The following is a 13,317-nucleotide window of genomic DNA, read 5'->3' as shown; positions in this document are numbered from 1 at the left end:
AGGGTTTCTCTGTATAACAGCTCTGTTCTGGAACTCACTTTGCACTAGGCTGGCCTCAAACTGACAAGAGATCTACCTGTCTCCGCCTTCCAAGCGAGGGCATTAAAGGTGTGTGCCACCACCACCTGGCTTTTTTTTTTCTTTTTTAAATGACCAGTCACAGACAGTGGGGATGGGATGTGTGAGCCCTCTAGGCTCGGCTCACTGGTTGAGAAGTCATTTCTCACAGGTCACTACAAGTTGGCAAGGCTGCACTCACTGAACGGAAGGAGATCCAGGCCACACATAGCAAGGGTTCGCCCTCCCTCTTATCTCTTTAGAGGAGTACTTCTTGAGAGTCAGAGCCCACCTGTCTATCCAGCTGGCCTGATGAGAACACTCACCTCCTGGGTCTTCCTCCTCAGGACTATTTCCTGCTGGCGCTTCTGAGACTCCAGGGCCCGGATCTGAAACTGAAAGAAAAGGGTTAGGCCACATCCAGCTACCAACAACACTCTCGCTGTCCAGACAGGGCTGGAAATGGGCTGGAAATGGGCTGGGCACTCTGCAGCGAAGAGCTCAAGACCTTCTCGTGTGATGCTCACACTGCCAAACTGTAGATAAAATGGATACTTGGATTTGCACCCTTCTACCTGGGGTGGCCGTGAGGCTAACTCTCTTGGTCTTACCTCCTACCACGAACACAAACCTGGACTAGACACCTAGTCTCCCGGGCCTGAAGCTCCAAGTGTCTGGTTTTATTGGTGACCTTGGAAAATTCATGTCCTTCTCTGGACTCAAGTTATTTTCTTGAACACGCAGGGGTTAGGACAGAAGCCAACAGTAGCTCTGCCTTTCTGATAGGCTATATTGTGTTCCAAGCAAGGCTGGTGTCACTTGGGCCGGTGGGAACTGGGGGTACTTGGTAGGCAAGGGGGGCTGAAAACTCCTGGGAGCTCTTACCTCCTGCCTCCGTTGCTCTTTCTTGAGCTGAGCAATCTCCCGGTTCCTCTTGGTCTCCACCAGCCGTCGCCGCTGCTGCTCCTCACGCATCTGTTTCATGAGGGCCACCTGGGATGGCAGAGCCAGCGGAGGTGAGGCCGGGCTGGGCCAGAGCTGCCTATATGCCCAGTCATAGCTGGTTGTGAGGACACTGGTCAGGGAGGCAGCCCTCAAAGCACCACCGACTTGGGGGTCTGAAACCTAAGATGTCCTTCCCACTCGTCCCAAGTGGGAAGCTAAGATACCTTAACAAGCTGTTAAAGAAGTGGCCTTGGCACTTAAAAGTCTATCCCAGCCCTCATTAAAAGCCACTATCCCCAGCCTGGCTGAGATTCCAGAGCCAATCTTACAGCCACAGCAACACAATGAGAACTTGTTACAAGGCAGACCCCATCCTCAGGAGGCTCAGATGAGAAAGGCCTCTCTCCTGTCTTACCAAGAAAGAAATGAGCCTTTAAGACAAAGCAACTAGAATCACAGAGCCAGGAAGAGCTGGCTAGTGGAGCCTGGGTCATCTTACTTCCCAAACCCAGGCTCCTCTCGATCTCCTGCATTCCTCATCGCAGGGGTGAAATGGGCCTCAGTCCCGAGGCAGCATTGCTCTGCAGCTCTCCTAAACTGCCAGAGACCCCAAAGCTGTGGGCCTCACAGTCAAGATCTGCAGACACAGACCGCTGCAGTCCTCGGCTGCTCCTCTTTCCCCTATAGGGAAGAAGGGGGCCCTGCTCAGGCACCCCTGAGCTAACCTTGGGTTCTTCTTTTCCACTTGTAGCCCTGGGACCATAAGAGCATAGTCAGGTGGACAGAGCCAGATCCTGGATGAAGGACTGGACCTCCCTGAGGACAGAGCCCACCCAGGTACACATCCATTTCCTCTAAAATCGATTAACTCTGTCTTTCCTGTGTGTACCAAGCATGCAAGATGCCTAACCAAGAGCTGGCAATGGTGCCAATTGTTACTATGATTAGAGGCTTGCACCAAATGAAGCTTTAAGGCTTCCTTGTACAGATGGGAACTATTAGTACAGCTACAGTGTTACATACTAATAGTGTTAACATACATATATATAGGTTATATATGCATACATATTATATATGTGTATATGCATACATATTATATATGTGTATATGCATACATATTACATATGTATACACACACACACACATATATTATACTAGTAGTGCAACTATTAGTACAGCTTCCCAACACAACAGCAGCATTGAGCAGGGTACCTGCAATGAACCCAGTACTGAGCTGAGGTAACTAGGAAGAAGTGCGCATGACTGAGGCAGGATTGGATCAGGTGATGCTGTGTTTAGTGGAAGACCCACACTTGACAGCAGTGATAATCTTTAACTTGGAATATGGATTCTAAGGCACCGCAAAGGCACCTCGACCCCACTCCTCATGCCCTCTGCCTACCTTGGCCTTCTTCATCTCAGCTACCTCCGCTTGCAGCTTCTTCAGCTCCCTTTCGTAGCGGGACTGGTTCTTGAGTAGCCTGGCATGCTCCTTTTGAGCAGCCTGTAGCTTCTGCAGGTCCCGGTTCATCTCCCGCAGCCTCTTCTCATAATCCGCCTTTATCTTGTTGGCCTTCTCCTCCGTGTAGCACTCCATGGTGCCTGAGAACAGTGAAAAGCAGTGTCGGAGCTGCAGGCTCCACGGCTCCCACTAAATGAGGGCTCAGTGGAGAGACAGGCCTGGGGTTCTTGTTTTCAGGTTGAGCTCTTCCCTGAGCCTACTTATTCATTTGAACAATGAGGATGTGGGCTCAGCAGCCATCCTAGGCTCTTTCCTGCTCTGACATTCTATCGTTCAGTAGCATTTTCAGAATGAGACTTTGGTCCCTGGAAAGGTGGTGCCAGCAAGAAGTGGACGGTTAACAAGAAGAGCTAGGGCAATGGAACTGCAGTGGAAGGAACACGCCGGCTCCTCGCCAGATGCTTGCACCAGAACGCGACATCCCCAACTGCGGGTCCAAAACCAGCCCGACTTCCACTTTTCACTCCATCTCTGAAAACCTCACCACCTCCTGCCCAGAGGCTTGGCTCCTAAGACCCGGCTCCCTTATCCACCATGCCTCCTGTCCACCCTACCTTTGAGATGCTTGAACCTGACCACATCTTACGCCAATCTGCCTCCTAAGTGGTCTAGCCTCCACTTTCATCCACCAACAAGCCAGGCACACGACTGCCTCGGGGGCTTAGCAGCTTCTGTTCCCTCTGTCTGGAATGTTCTTCCCACTGCTAGTTCTGCTCTTGGGCTACCTCATCTCTCTTGAGCCTTACTGCAAGGTTACCTTCTCCTTCTCCACGTAGCCCTCCACGCCCCAGGCTGCGCCACCCCTAAGTCCCCCATCCCCAGCCCTGCTAGCCACTCTGCTCACTATGTTGTCACCCTGCGAGACACACTCCGTGAGAAGGATTTTACACACTAAAACAACTCCAGTCCCTCGAGTAACACCTCTTCTATAACATTCATCTAACACCTGCTAAATAGGTGGACGAGGAAGTCAATCGCCCAACGAATCAGAGCAGTAGAGGGGCACAGTTTGAGAAGTTTTATAAACTGGATATAGTGGGGTGGAGGGAGGTCAGGAAGTGTCTTAGTCATATGCCTTAGGAGACAAAGGATTAAAGATTTCTAATGTATCCCATGACAACCACCAGGGAGGCTGAGGCAGAAAGACTGCCATAAGTTCAAGGCCAGCTTGGGCTACTCTGTCTCAAAAAGGGGGGGCTTCAAAATGGCTCAGCAGATAAAGGCACTTGCTGCCAAGCCTGATGACCGAAGTTAAATCACTGGGACCCAGATGGTGGAAGGAGAGAATGGGCTTCTGCAAGTTGCCCTCTGACCTCTACATGTGTGCTATAATCTTACACACACACACACACACACACACACACACACACACACACACACACACACACAAAAGTAATTTGAAAACAAAAGTAGCAGAGAAGCTGGGTTAGATACAAGAACATTTTAACTATGGGCAAAAGGTCCCTTGTGCAGAAGGCCAAGTGTTATCAGAATGATGCTGGGTGTCTTTTGACAGAGCAGGGGGATTGGTCGGGAAAGAGAAGCATGGTGCCGGCCTCACTGAGGTTCTGCAGCACACGGTCGCGCTCCAGCTGTGTGTCTCGGATCTTGTTCTGCAGCAGGATCAGCTTCTCCTCGTACTGGTGCTTGAGCGTCTGCAGCCGCCGCTGGCTGTTCTCCAGCTCGTCAATCAACTTCTGCTTGATCTCAATCTCGCAGGTCAGGTCTGCCAGGTCTGCCTGGAAGTTGACTTCTGTGGGGCGGGGCCAGACAGAGCCAGACTCAGCCCCATGCCAGGGGCTGGGGCAAAGAAGCAGAGGTGACAATGTAGGGTCAGGGGACATCCTCTGTCAGCAGTGAGCAATCAGTGACCAGAAGGGTAGGCTGAGGACTGCCACGTGGGGCAATACATTCAATGAGCAGCTTCAGAAATCCTTATTGGGTCTCAAGAGCTTAGAGGGAGTCTAACGCCTTTCTCACCCTGATGGGCCCATGTGTCTATGTCACCATGATTGATGTCACGGGACCCTGCTTGGGTGAAGGAGGGTAAAGCGACTCAGCACCTTGTAGGGCTGCAGGCGAGATGACAACAGGACAGAGCTGAAGGACAGAAGTCTCCACATGAAGGAGAGGGTCCTGGCACCAGCCAAAGTCGTTCATTCAGAAGGTTACCCCTTTCTGGGTCCACCAAAGTGGGTCAGGAACCTCTCTGAGCATGCTCAGTGGTAACTCAGGGGTGGGGGTCTAATACCTTTGCACAAGGCAGTAGCGAGCACTGGGTTTATCAAGCCTTGTGAAGGGTCAAACTCAGCACAGTGTGGGCATGTGAGGGGGCTAAGGATTCCCATCACTTGTCATTACTGTTGTTTTCATTGGCATCACAGGCAGGAGTCTGAGCCCTGTCTAGACATGCAGTCTCTGAGCACACTAGCTGGCCTACCCCACCCGATCCATCTGAACTTTTTCTTAGGGGCCAAAATCTGATTGACAGTCCCACCATTGACTGGCCACCAGCAACTCATCTCCCCAGTCCTGGCCCACGCACCCTTTTCTTCAGGGTCGGAGTCTGAGTCTACCAGGCTCTCTTCGCTGCCCGAGTCTTCATCCTCATCCTCACGCCCTTCCTCCTCCTCACAGCCACTCTCGTCTCGCTCTTCCTCCTCCTGGGCACAATGTACCATTAGGGCTGCGCCTGCCTCATGAGATGGGAGCCCCAAGACAGAGATTGGGCCACACAAGACTTCAGGGGAATCAGCAGGGGTGGGAGCCAGCCACACCCTCCTCTGGGAAGACCATCCACTGCTACTAGCCTGGGTACAGTATTTGTGGAGGATGCTCAGTCTAGCATCATCCATCTGGGATGAAGCAAAGGCCCGAGGGATGGAGATCACCATGGCAACAGTCAGCATTATCAAAATACTCAAGGATCAACTAAAGGCAACTCTCTGGCCGGGCCCACGCTACGCTGATGGAATCTCTACCCCGACAGGAACATGGCGGCAAGCCCATGATGAAGCAGCCGGGGGAACCCTCACCTCCTCAGCCTCGTTCTCAGTCTCCTCACTGTTTTCCTGATGGAGTTTTGCCCTCTTTTTGAAGGCTTCTTTCTCTGGGCTGCTTAGGGAATAAAAACGAAGCCGGATTAGAAATTAGCACCACAGGATGGTGGTGATGGGACTCGGTTCCTGCTTTGGAGGGAACGTGATCTACTCCTCCAGTACCCACCCCCAGTCCTGCTCTATCTCCTGGGATTAGCCTTGCGGAAAAGCACACAAGAGAAGGCTGGGGAGGCATCTTTGCTGCACATTGAATAAGCGCATTATTGGTAATGCCCCTAAGAGTGGGGTGAGGCTGCGTAGGGGTGCTCCTCCCTATACTTGGGGCAGGGAGTGCTTCTCCTGGATGGTGTGTGTGTGAGCACCTTCCAATGCTCTAGCTGCAGGGAAGGTAGTGACACTTACCTCTTCCTCCGCTGCCTGACCTCTTTCTTTTTCAGCCGCTCCAGGTCTTGCTTGGCCCTACGGATCACTTCCGAAGCATCTTCCATGGAGCTGGCCGGGCTGCCCCCAAAGGCTGGACCTGCTGGAGAAGCTCCCAGGGAGTAGGGATTGCGAGTGGAAGTCCGTGAGAGGCTTCGGCGGAGAGACTCATTCATGGCTTCACTCTCCAAGAGCTTTGTTCTGTGTGGACAGAGCGAGTGGGTGGGGCCCGGTGAGCCACGTAAAATTAGCCTTGCCAAGGCCATCCAGCCTGCTCACACTGGACGGGCCTACTCACCGCAGCTCCTCAATCTCCCGGATGTAGTTCTGGATCAGAGCACCAATGGCCTCATTGCCATCACCTGAACGGAGAAGACAGGCACAATAAGGAAAACAGGTGACAACAGCAAGGACCAAGGCCATGGCTCTAAGACTGGTGGCCTTGCATGTGCTTCCAGCATGGTAGCTCACACAGGCTTTTCCATAAGGGAATCTATGTGAAGGAAATACTTGAACATGACCGTAGTTGTATCCAAGCACTGTTGGGTAACGGCATGAAATTGGAAACAATCTAAACGTCCGTCAATAGTGGCGGTTCAATAAATTATTCAACATCACATATGGAGGGAGCATCATGCAGTCATTTAAAAATTAAGTGGCTTTGAATATGAAGATTTTATAAGACACGATGCTAAATGAAATAAAGGAAGTCATAAAATAGAAAGTATGACCTCATCTACAGAAAATGCAATGCATATTATCTGCACGCACAAATGATATATTCAAATGCATTTATACTCAAAACAAATGTGCTGAGAAAGTGTGGGAAAACACGCACTGGCTGCTCAGGAAGGATCCTTCTGAAAGCAGCGGGGATGTGGGTGGAAGGTCAGCTGCGGAGAGTTGCATCTTTTGCTTAATACACTATGGGTCTCTTACATGTTTAACAAGAAAGCTATGAGTGTGCCATGCTAAATTGCTGGGGAATGCATAAACGAAGTAATCTATGCATTGGCTGGTCATCACAGCCTGCTTGATACCAGGGGGCAGGAGCGATAGCAGGCATGCTACTGTTCCGAGCTAGTTTGCTGCACCCGGACTTACCAGCCTTGGCCAGAAGCAGGTTGGCCTCCTGGCTCATGAGTTGCGTGACCCGGTTGTTGATGGCATCAATGGCCTCCTGCATGGCCTTCACTCGAAGCCGCAGAGCCCCGTTCTCCTTCTGAAGCATGGCATTCTCCCGAAACAGGTCACTGTAGCCCTCAGCACCGTCTTCCCCAATCACCCGCTTGCCCTGGGATGGAGACAGGCAGGGAGCAGTCAGGAGCTAAATCTCATGGGAGGGGTACAGTGGCAATCCTCTTCCACCCGTCCTGAGCCTTTCCCAGGGCAGAGTGGCATTTCCGGTCTCTCCCTTTCTCCAGGTTTCCTAACGTAGTTCCTGTCTCCCAAGGCTCAGAAGCTGACACAGCACTGGATATGGAGCTCACTTCTTTTTTGTTTTTTGTTTGCTTTTGTTTTCTTTTTTTGTTTTTTGAGACAGAGTTTCTCTGTGTAACAGACCTGGCTGTCCTGGAACTTGCTTTGTAGACTAGGCTGGCATCGAACTCACTGAGATCCACTTACATCTACCTACCCTACCTACCGAGTGCTGGGATTAAAGGCGTGCACCACCACTACCCGGCTGGGCTCATTTCTTATAATCTCACTGTCTAGAACTCTGAAGGTCACAAATTCAAGGCCAGCCTGGGCAAAGTGAGTCCCAGGCCAACCTGGACTACGTAACAAGACTCCTCTTTAGAAAAAAAAAAAAGCCTGGCGGTGGTGACACACACCTTTAATTCCAGCACTCAGGAGGCAGCGGCAGATGGATCTATGAGTTCAAGGCCAGCCTGGTCTACAGAAAGAGTTCCAGAACAGCTATGGCTACAAGACAAACCCTGTCTTCAAAATGAACACACACACAGTTCTCTCTCTAACAGCTAGAAAGCTCAAATTCTCGATTTACCTTGCTATCGCTTGCTTTCATTCTCCAGGAATGCTAATCCAAGTGACAAAACCCTGCCAGGCAGTTGGCACATAAAGACAACAGGGAGTGGTGGGGACTGGGGTAGAGAAAAGTCACAGTCTAGGAGAGGCGGTCACTCTCTCGATATCTTTGCTCTCATGTTTACTGTCTACACTAAAGCTATAATCGGTAACTATGCACACTGTCACCAAGACACTGGGCTCACAGAGTTGTCTGTTGTATAAGTAAAATGTCAAGCTAATGAATTTCACCCCTTTAAGTCCCCTCTATTTCTGCCCACGAATGTTACCATAATCTTTGCTTAGTCAAAGAAGAGGATTACTATAAGGGTAAAGCTTTAGCGGTATAGAATTTGCCACCTCTTCATTGCCTTGATTCTGTCTGTGTCCTGAGCCACAGGACCTCTTAACAGCTTACAGACAGGATACGATTGCAAATGCACAGTTTGTTTGTGCTTGAATTATGAAATTTCTTCATGTAAGAAACACCGCTCCTCACTCCAGCCAACTTAGTGCCAGCTGTTGGCAGAGACAAATTTTTCCACAGAAGTTGAAACTTCCTTCTTAGCTTTCAGAAAAGCTGTCAAACAAGTTGCATGCTTCTGAAACCAATTCCAAACCCACCCATCTATGTGACAGATCCAGACTAGGGGCCGCCAGCGGGTGATGTCAGCCTTGGCTACACAGAATTTAGACACGCCCCCCAGAGCACCTGTTTTTCCCCTTTCTGTTGTTTTTATATGGCTTACTCTCTACCCAGAATGCCTGCTGGCCTCCTCCTTCTGTTGATACGTCATTCTTTTAAATCTCCATAAAAGGCCCATTCCATAAAGCCCTTCCTGACGACCTGGGCAAGCAGGCTGGCCGCTCTGCCCCTACAGCACCCTGTGCCTTCATTGTCAATGACTCCACCATAGTGGGGTGGTCTCATTGATTCCAACACAGTATATTCAGTGGACATACAGCACCTGGGAGGTACCTTCCCTGAACGAAAGACCCATGCTACAACACCAAGGTGCTCTAACTCGTAGACTTTGTATTCTAAGTCTAGATGGCTCAGTCTGAGCTGGATTCGCCTTAAAACCCAGGACTAGGAACTATATCTGATGCACAGTGATGTCTAGCAGACATGATGGGTGGGTGATGGGAAGGCGGGAGGCCAGCTCAGGACCTGGTTGTGGGATGCTACAGGGCAGGGTGTGGAGGGGGGGACCAGCTCCTTCTAGGAGAGCCTGGGGGAGCCTGGGGGCGCTCACCGCTTTGTACTCCATCAGTTCCATCTGCAGGCGTGCGATCTCAGCTCGCAGTGCGCTTATCTGCTGGCTGGTCTTGTCCTGGTTCACCACCACCTTGTTTTTGATGTTGCGAGCCCGGTTGGCATATTTAAGAGTGTTAAGTGTCTCCATGAAGTCCCGATCCGAGGGGCTCACACAGGCGATCATGATGGTCTGGCTAAGGGTGCAACCAGGCTGGGTGAGAACAAAGGACAAAGCCAGGCCCACAAGTACTGTTCCAGAGCAGAAGTTCTGTTTCACCCTGATCCCCTCCCCAGTTTAATGCTTAAAGGTCCTGGAACCTGGGGTGTGGGACCCTGGACCACCTAGCCAAAGAGGAAAATCCTTGAAAGCAGCTAGCAAGGGTGATGACTAACTATAGAATCCTCTGCTTGGCAAGGTAAATATGTCATGGCCTTTCTGTAGGCCTGACACTTGCCATTTCTTGTCTCTCTGGGCTATGTGGCTTCCTTTAGGATTGTCTCTCACTGTTGTGAAGTAATGAAACTGAGTCTACCTAGCCACAAGTCACTGAACAAAGTGCCTGCCTCTGAGTCTGCAGCCTAGGCTGAGAAGGCCCCCTAGGTCCTGGGAGTCAGGCCCTAAGCCCACATCAGTATTCTCCATCTAGGAACTTCCCACCCTTCCTCGACATGGGTCATCAGATACCTGTTGCCCCCCAGAGAGTCCTGGAGCAGCCGAGTGAGCTTGGAGTCCCTGTAGGGCACGTGCACCACCTTCTTGCTTTGGTCTCCCAAGGCGCTGATCACATTACCCAAGGCCAGCTGTGGGAGAGAGTGCCTGAGCTCGAGAGTCACACAGGGCGGACACAATCCCAGCTGTGGGAGAGAGCGCCTGAGCTCAAGAGTCACACAGGGCAGACACAATCCCAAACATCTGTACCCGCTGCCTCCAGCAACACTCAGGCTCCTGGGCGGGTTTATACACTGGCATGGAAACTGAGGCCTGAGGGCGAAGGAAGACCCAACAGGAGTGAGGAGGAAGAGGAGGAGGAAGAGGTAGAGGAGGAGGAGAAGGAGAAGTAGGAGGAGAGAAAGAGGAGGTGAAGGAGGAAGAGGAGGAGGAAGAAAAGGAGGAGGAGAAGAGGAAGAGGAGGAGGAGAAGAAGAAAAGAAGAAGGAGGAGGAGGAGAGGAAGAGGAAGAGGAAAAGAAGAAAAGAAGAAGAAGGAGGAGGAGGAGGAGGGGAGGAGGGGAGGAGGAAGAGGAGGAGAAGGAGGAGGAGGAGGAGGAGGAGGAGGAGGAGAAGAAGAAGAAGAAGAAGAAGAAGAAGAAGAAGAAGAAGAAGAAGAAGAAGAAGAAGAAGAAGAAGAAGAAGAAGAGCTAGAAGAAGAAGAAGAAGAAGAAGAGCTAGAAGAAGCTCGAAGAAGCTCAAAGATGCAAAGATGACTGGATAGCCATTGAAGTACACAGCCTGCTTGAGCCTGTGCCATCTGGCTCCGTGTGCCTACCAGACCACAGTTGATGGAGATGCCCTCCTTGGCCCGTTCGCCCGTGGCCCCTGTCCGCTTCAGCCGCTCGGAGCCAGCCAAATCCACAAAGTGAAACTTAGCAGTGAGAGTCTCATACTCAGTGCCCGTGGGGGCCGCTCCATCCGGAAGCCCAGTCACTGTCTCATTCACCTGCAGCAGAATGTGACATCCGGCTCACCCAAGCCCTACTCCTGTTCCTCTGTTGGCCTTCCACCCCACAGCACCACCATCCGCAAGAGTGAGGGTAGGCTGCGCAGTACCAAGCCCGCACGCGTGCAGAGCACCTGAGATCAAACACTGTATTCGCACACACTATTGATGATCATTACTCCATTGCATAAATGGGTGAGAGGCTGAAGAGGAGGAAAAATTGAGTGGAAGAGGCAAGCCCCATCTCTGGAGTGCTAGCTTAGCCCAGTGTTAATCCATCCAGTCCCTGGGTTACACCTAGAGCGTGTAGCTCCTGGGCCCCCAAGAGCACCTCACCAGGTCAGGCTGGGCACACACGCGCATCTGGCACAGGTGGATGGTGAAGATGGCATGGGACCGGGAGCTCTGAACGTTCATCTGGGTGCTGGCTGTGGTGCGTGACAGGGCGCCCTGCTTCAGGCACTGGATCAGCTGAGGACAGATGTAAAGGGAGGACTCAGGACCCACGTGCTGTAGGGCTCTGGCCTTTAAAGGTGTCCACGTATAAGGGTGCTCACCTCCTCCTGGGAGTTGATGAGACGAGACGTGACGCCTGTGGTGTAGATGCCACCATTGGCATCCTCATGGATCTTGATGTTGGACCTGCGGTGGCGGGCATCAGGGTCACGGGTACTATCGAACAGGTCAAGGATCTCTTCATTGTAGAGCTGTGATGGGGAGGAAATCATGGCTGGGCTCACATGGCCCATGCCTCCGAGCCCCAGGGGCTTTCTCGTGTTTATATACCATCTCAATTTGCTAAAGTGGAAACAAGCTCTGGAGTTTAACTCGCTGAACCCTGGTCCTCCTAGACAGTGCTAACCTGAGGCTCCCCATGCTGCTCTACTCCCCGAGGAACAGCATCCAGCAGCTCTCAGCTCCAGAGGGAGCCTGAGGCCAAGGACAGAGGGATGCAAGTCCTAGGGGTAAGGGATGGGGAAGACATGAGCCTGAATTGAGAGGATCTCATTATATCGTCAGTCTGGCAGAGATGGCACAAGGCTGTGATTTCAGATGAAGGAAGGCAAGGATCCAAGAGTCCAGGGAGATGGAAGCTCTGAGCACTGTGGTCCCTGAGGTAGACGTGATGACATCTTTGGATGGGGAAAGGATGGCTATGTGCCTTGCCCAATGCTCAGGAGCAGAGAGAGCAAGAAGGGGCACTGTGGGTCAGCCTTCTGTACCAGGTAGTCAGGTGTGGCCAGCCCATTCAGATGTCTCCTGAGGGGAGTGCTGTGATCGGAGCTGTGGGGAAAGGCTATGAGGTCAAAGGCCAGGGGCAGGGGCAGGCAGAGTGGGAGAAGGGCATTAGCCAATAGAGTGCGATAGAGCCAGAGAGCAGGGCACTGCAGCCCGCGGACATCCGAGGCTATGATGGCCTTAAAGGGCAAAAATATCCCACAGGAAGGGGAAGAGGAAACAGAAGGACAAGATGGTGGAGACGAGAGTGCCATGGTGTCTGTCTATCTTGTATTGGGTAGACACACTGCATCAGTTAACCCCTGGGGATTCACTCTCTGGCCTGAAATTTACTAGTGTGTTCTTTGAAGTTCTCCATAGCAACAAGAAGAAAACAGAGAAAAAGCTCAATGATATACAGACAACAAGAAACACAGACTCGTGTAAACAAACACCTATACATACATTAATACACACATGTGCACACTCGTGTACACACATGCATATTCATGAACACGTATGCAAACACACATGAGCACATGCATATATCCACAGATGGAACCCAAAGGACTAAAATACAGGTCCCTGCTGGGGAAAGCAGCAACCGTGGGTGCACAGGAAAGAGATACTGAGGCAGTATCCAGGGACAAGTCTCAGCCCTGTCCATCCCTCCAAGGGCAAATGAAGTTCAGTTAAAGCCTCAAGGTTGGGAGGGGAGGGACAGGGTGGTTCTGAAGCCACCAAACACACCAGAACAGGGTTTGTTGGTAGGGAAACTAGACGCTGAGAATCAGAACTGCCCAACCACATGTTACAGAGGGGCCGGGTCGGGTTCCTATGAGAAATACCAAGGCGGATCACCTTCCTGGACCTTTCCCCTCATGAAGGTCATCTCCAGCTGGAATGACAGTCGACAGCACAGCCCAAATGTAAAAGAGCCCAGAGATGCCCTCATGCACTCCCCAAAGCTTGTGGCTTCACGGTTGAGGCTGATACCTCCCAAAACTGGAGGACTAGAAGGAAGGAAAGCCTCTGTCGGAGACCCTTCTGTACTGAGAGGCCACCAAGCATCTTAGTCCAAAAGATACAGGTAGGTGCTTGGAGGCAGAGGAAGGGCCTGGTGGGGCCAGAACACAGTGACAGACAGAGCAGGG

The 13,317-nt window shown here is 51.6% G+C and overlaps 1 protein-coding gene across 8 annotated transcripts in view; it reads right to left on the bottom strand.

The window, feature by feature from the left end:
* Nucleotides 1-13,317, bottom strand: part of Kif21b (kinesin family member 21B) — a 47,680-nt gene that overhangs the window by 19,906 nt on the left and 14,457 nt on the right. For 4 of the 8 annotated variants that reach the window (XM_075988088.1, XM_075988092.1, XM_075988090.1 and 1 more), the window contains exons 4-17: nt 11,503-11,652; nt 11,282-11,416; nt 10,775-10,945; nt 9,975-10,090; nt 9,288-9,483; nt 7,108-7,297; nt 6,302-6,365; nt 5,986-6,204; nt 5,560-5,641; nt 5,070-5,187; nt 4,086-4,277; nt 2,405-2,604; nt 943-1,050; nt 384-452 (exon numbers count right to left, since the gene is read on the bottom strand). In XM_075988088.1, the coding sequence (XP_075844203.1) occupies nt 384-452; nt 943-1,050; nt 2,405-2,604; nt 4,086-4,277; nt 5,070-5,187; nt 5,560-5,641; nt 5,986-6,204; nt 6,302-6,365; nt 7,108-7,297; nt 9,288-9,483; nt 9,975-10,090; nt 10,775-10,945; nt 11,282-11,416; nt 11,503-11,652 (2,010 nt within the window). The remainder of the gene's footprint in view (nt 1-383; nt 453-942; nt 1,051-2,404; nt 2,605-4,085; nt 4,278-5,069; nt 5,188-5,559; nt 5,642-5,985; nt 6,205-6,301; nt 6,366-7,107; nt 7,298-9,287; nt 9,484-9,974; nt 10,091-10,774; nt 10,946-11,281; nt 11,417-11,502; nt 11,653-13,317) is intronic. The other 4 variants (XM_075988089.1, XM_075988093.1, XM_075988091.1 and 1 more) reach the window with 1 other exon arrangement.

The sequence above is a fragment of the Microtus pennsylvanicus genome, chromosome 10 (assembly GCF_037038515.1).
Source record: "Microtus pennsylvanicus isolate mMicPen1 chromosome 10, mMicPen1.hap1, whole genome shotgun sequence".
NCBI lineage: Eukaryota > Metazoa > Chordata > Mammalia > Rodentia > Cricetidae > Microtus > Microtus pennsylvanicus.
The sequence above is the reverse complement of the archived record's forward strand: the minus strand, read 5'-3'. Positions and strand labels throughout refer to the sequence as shown.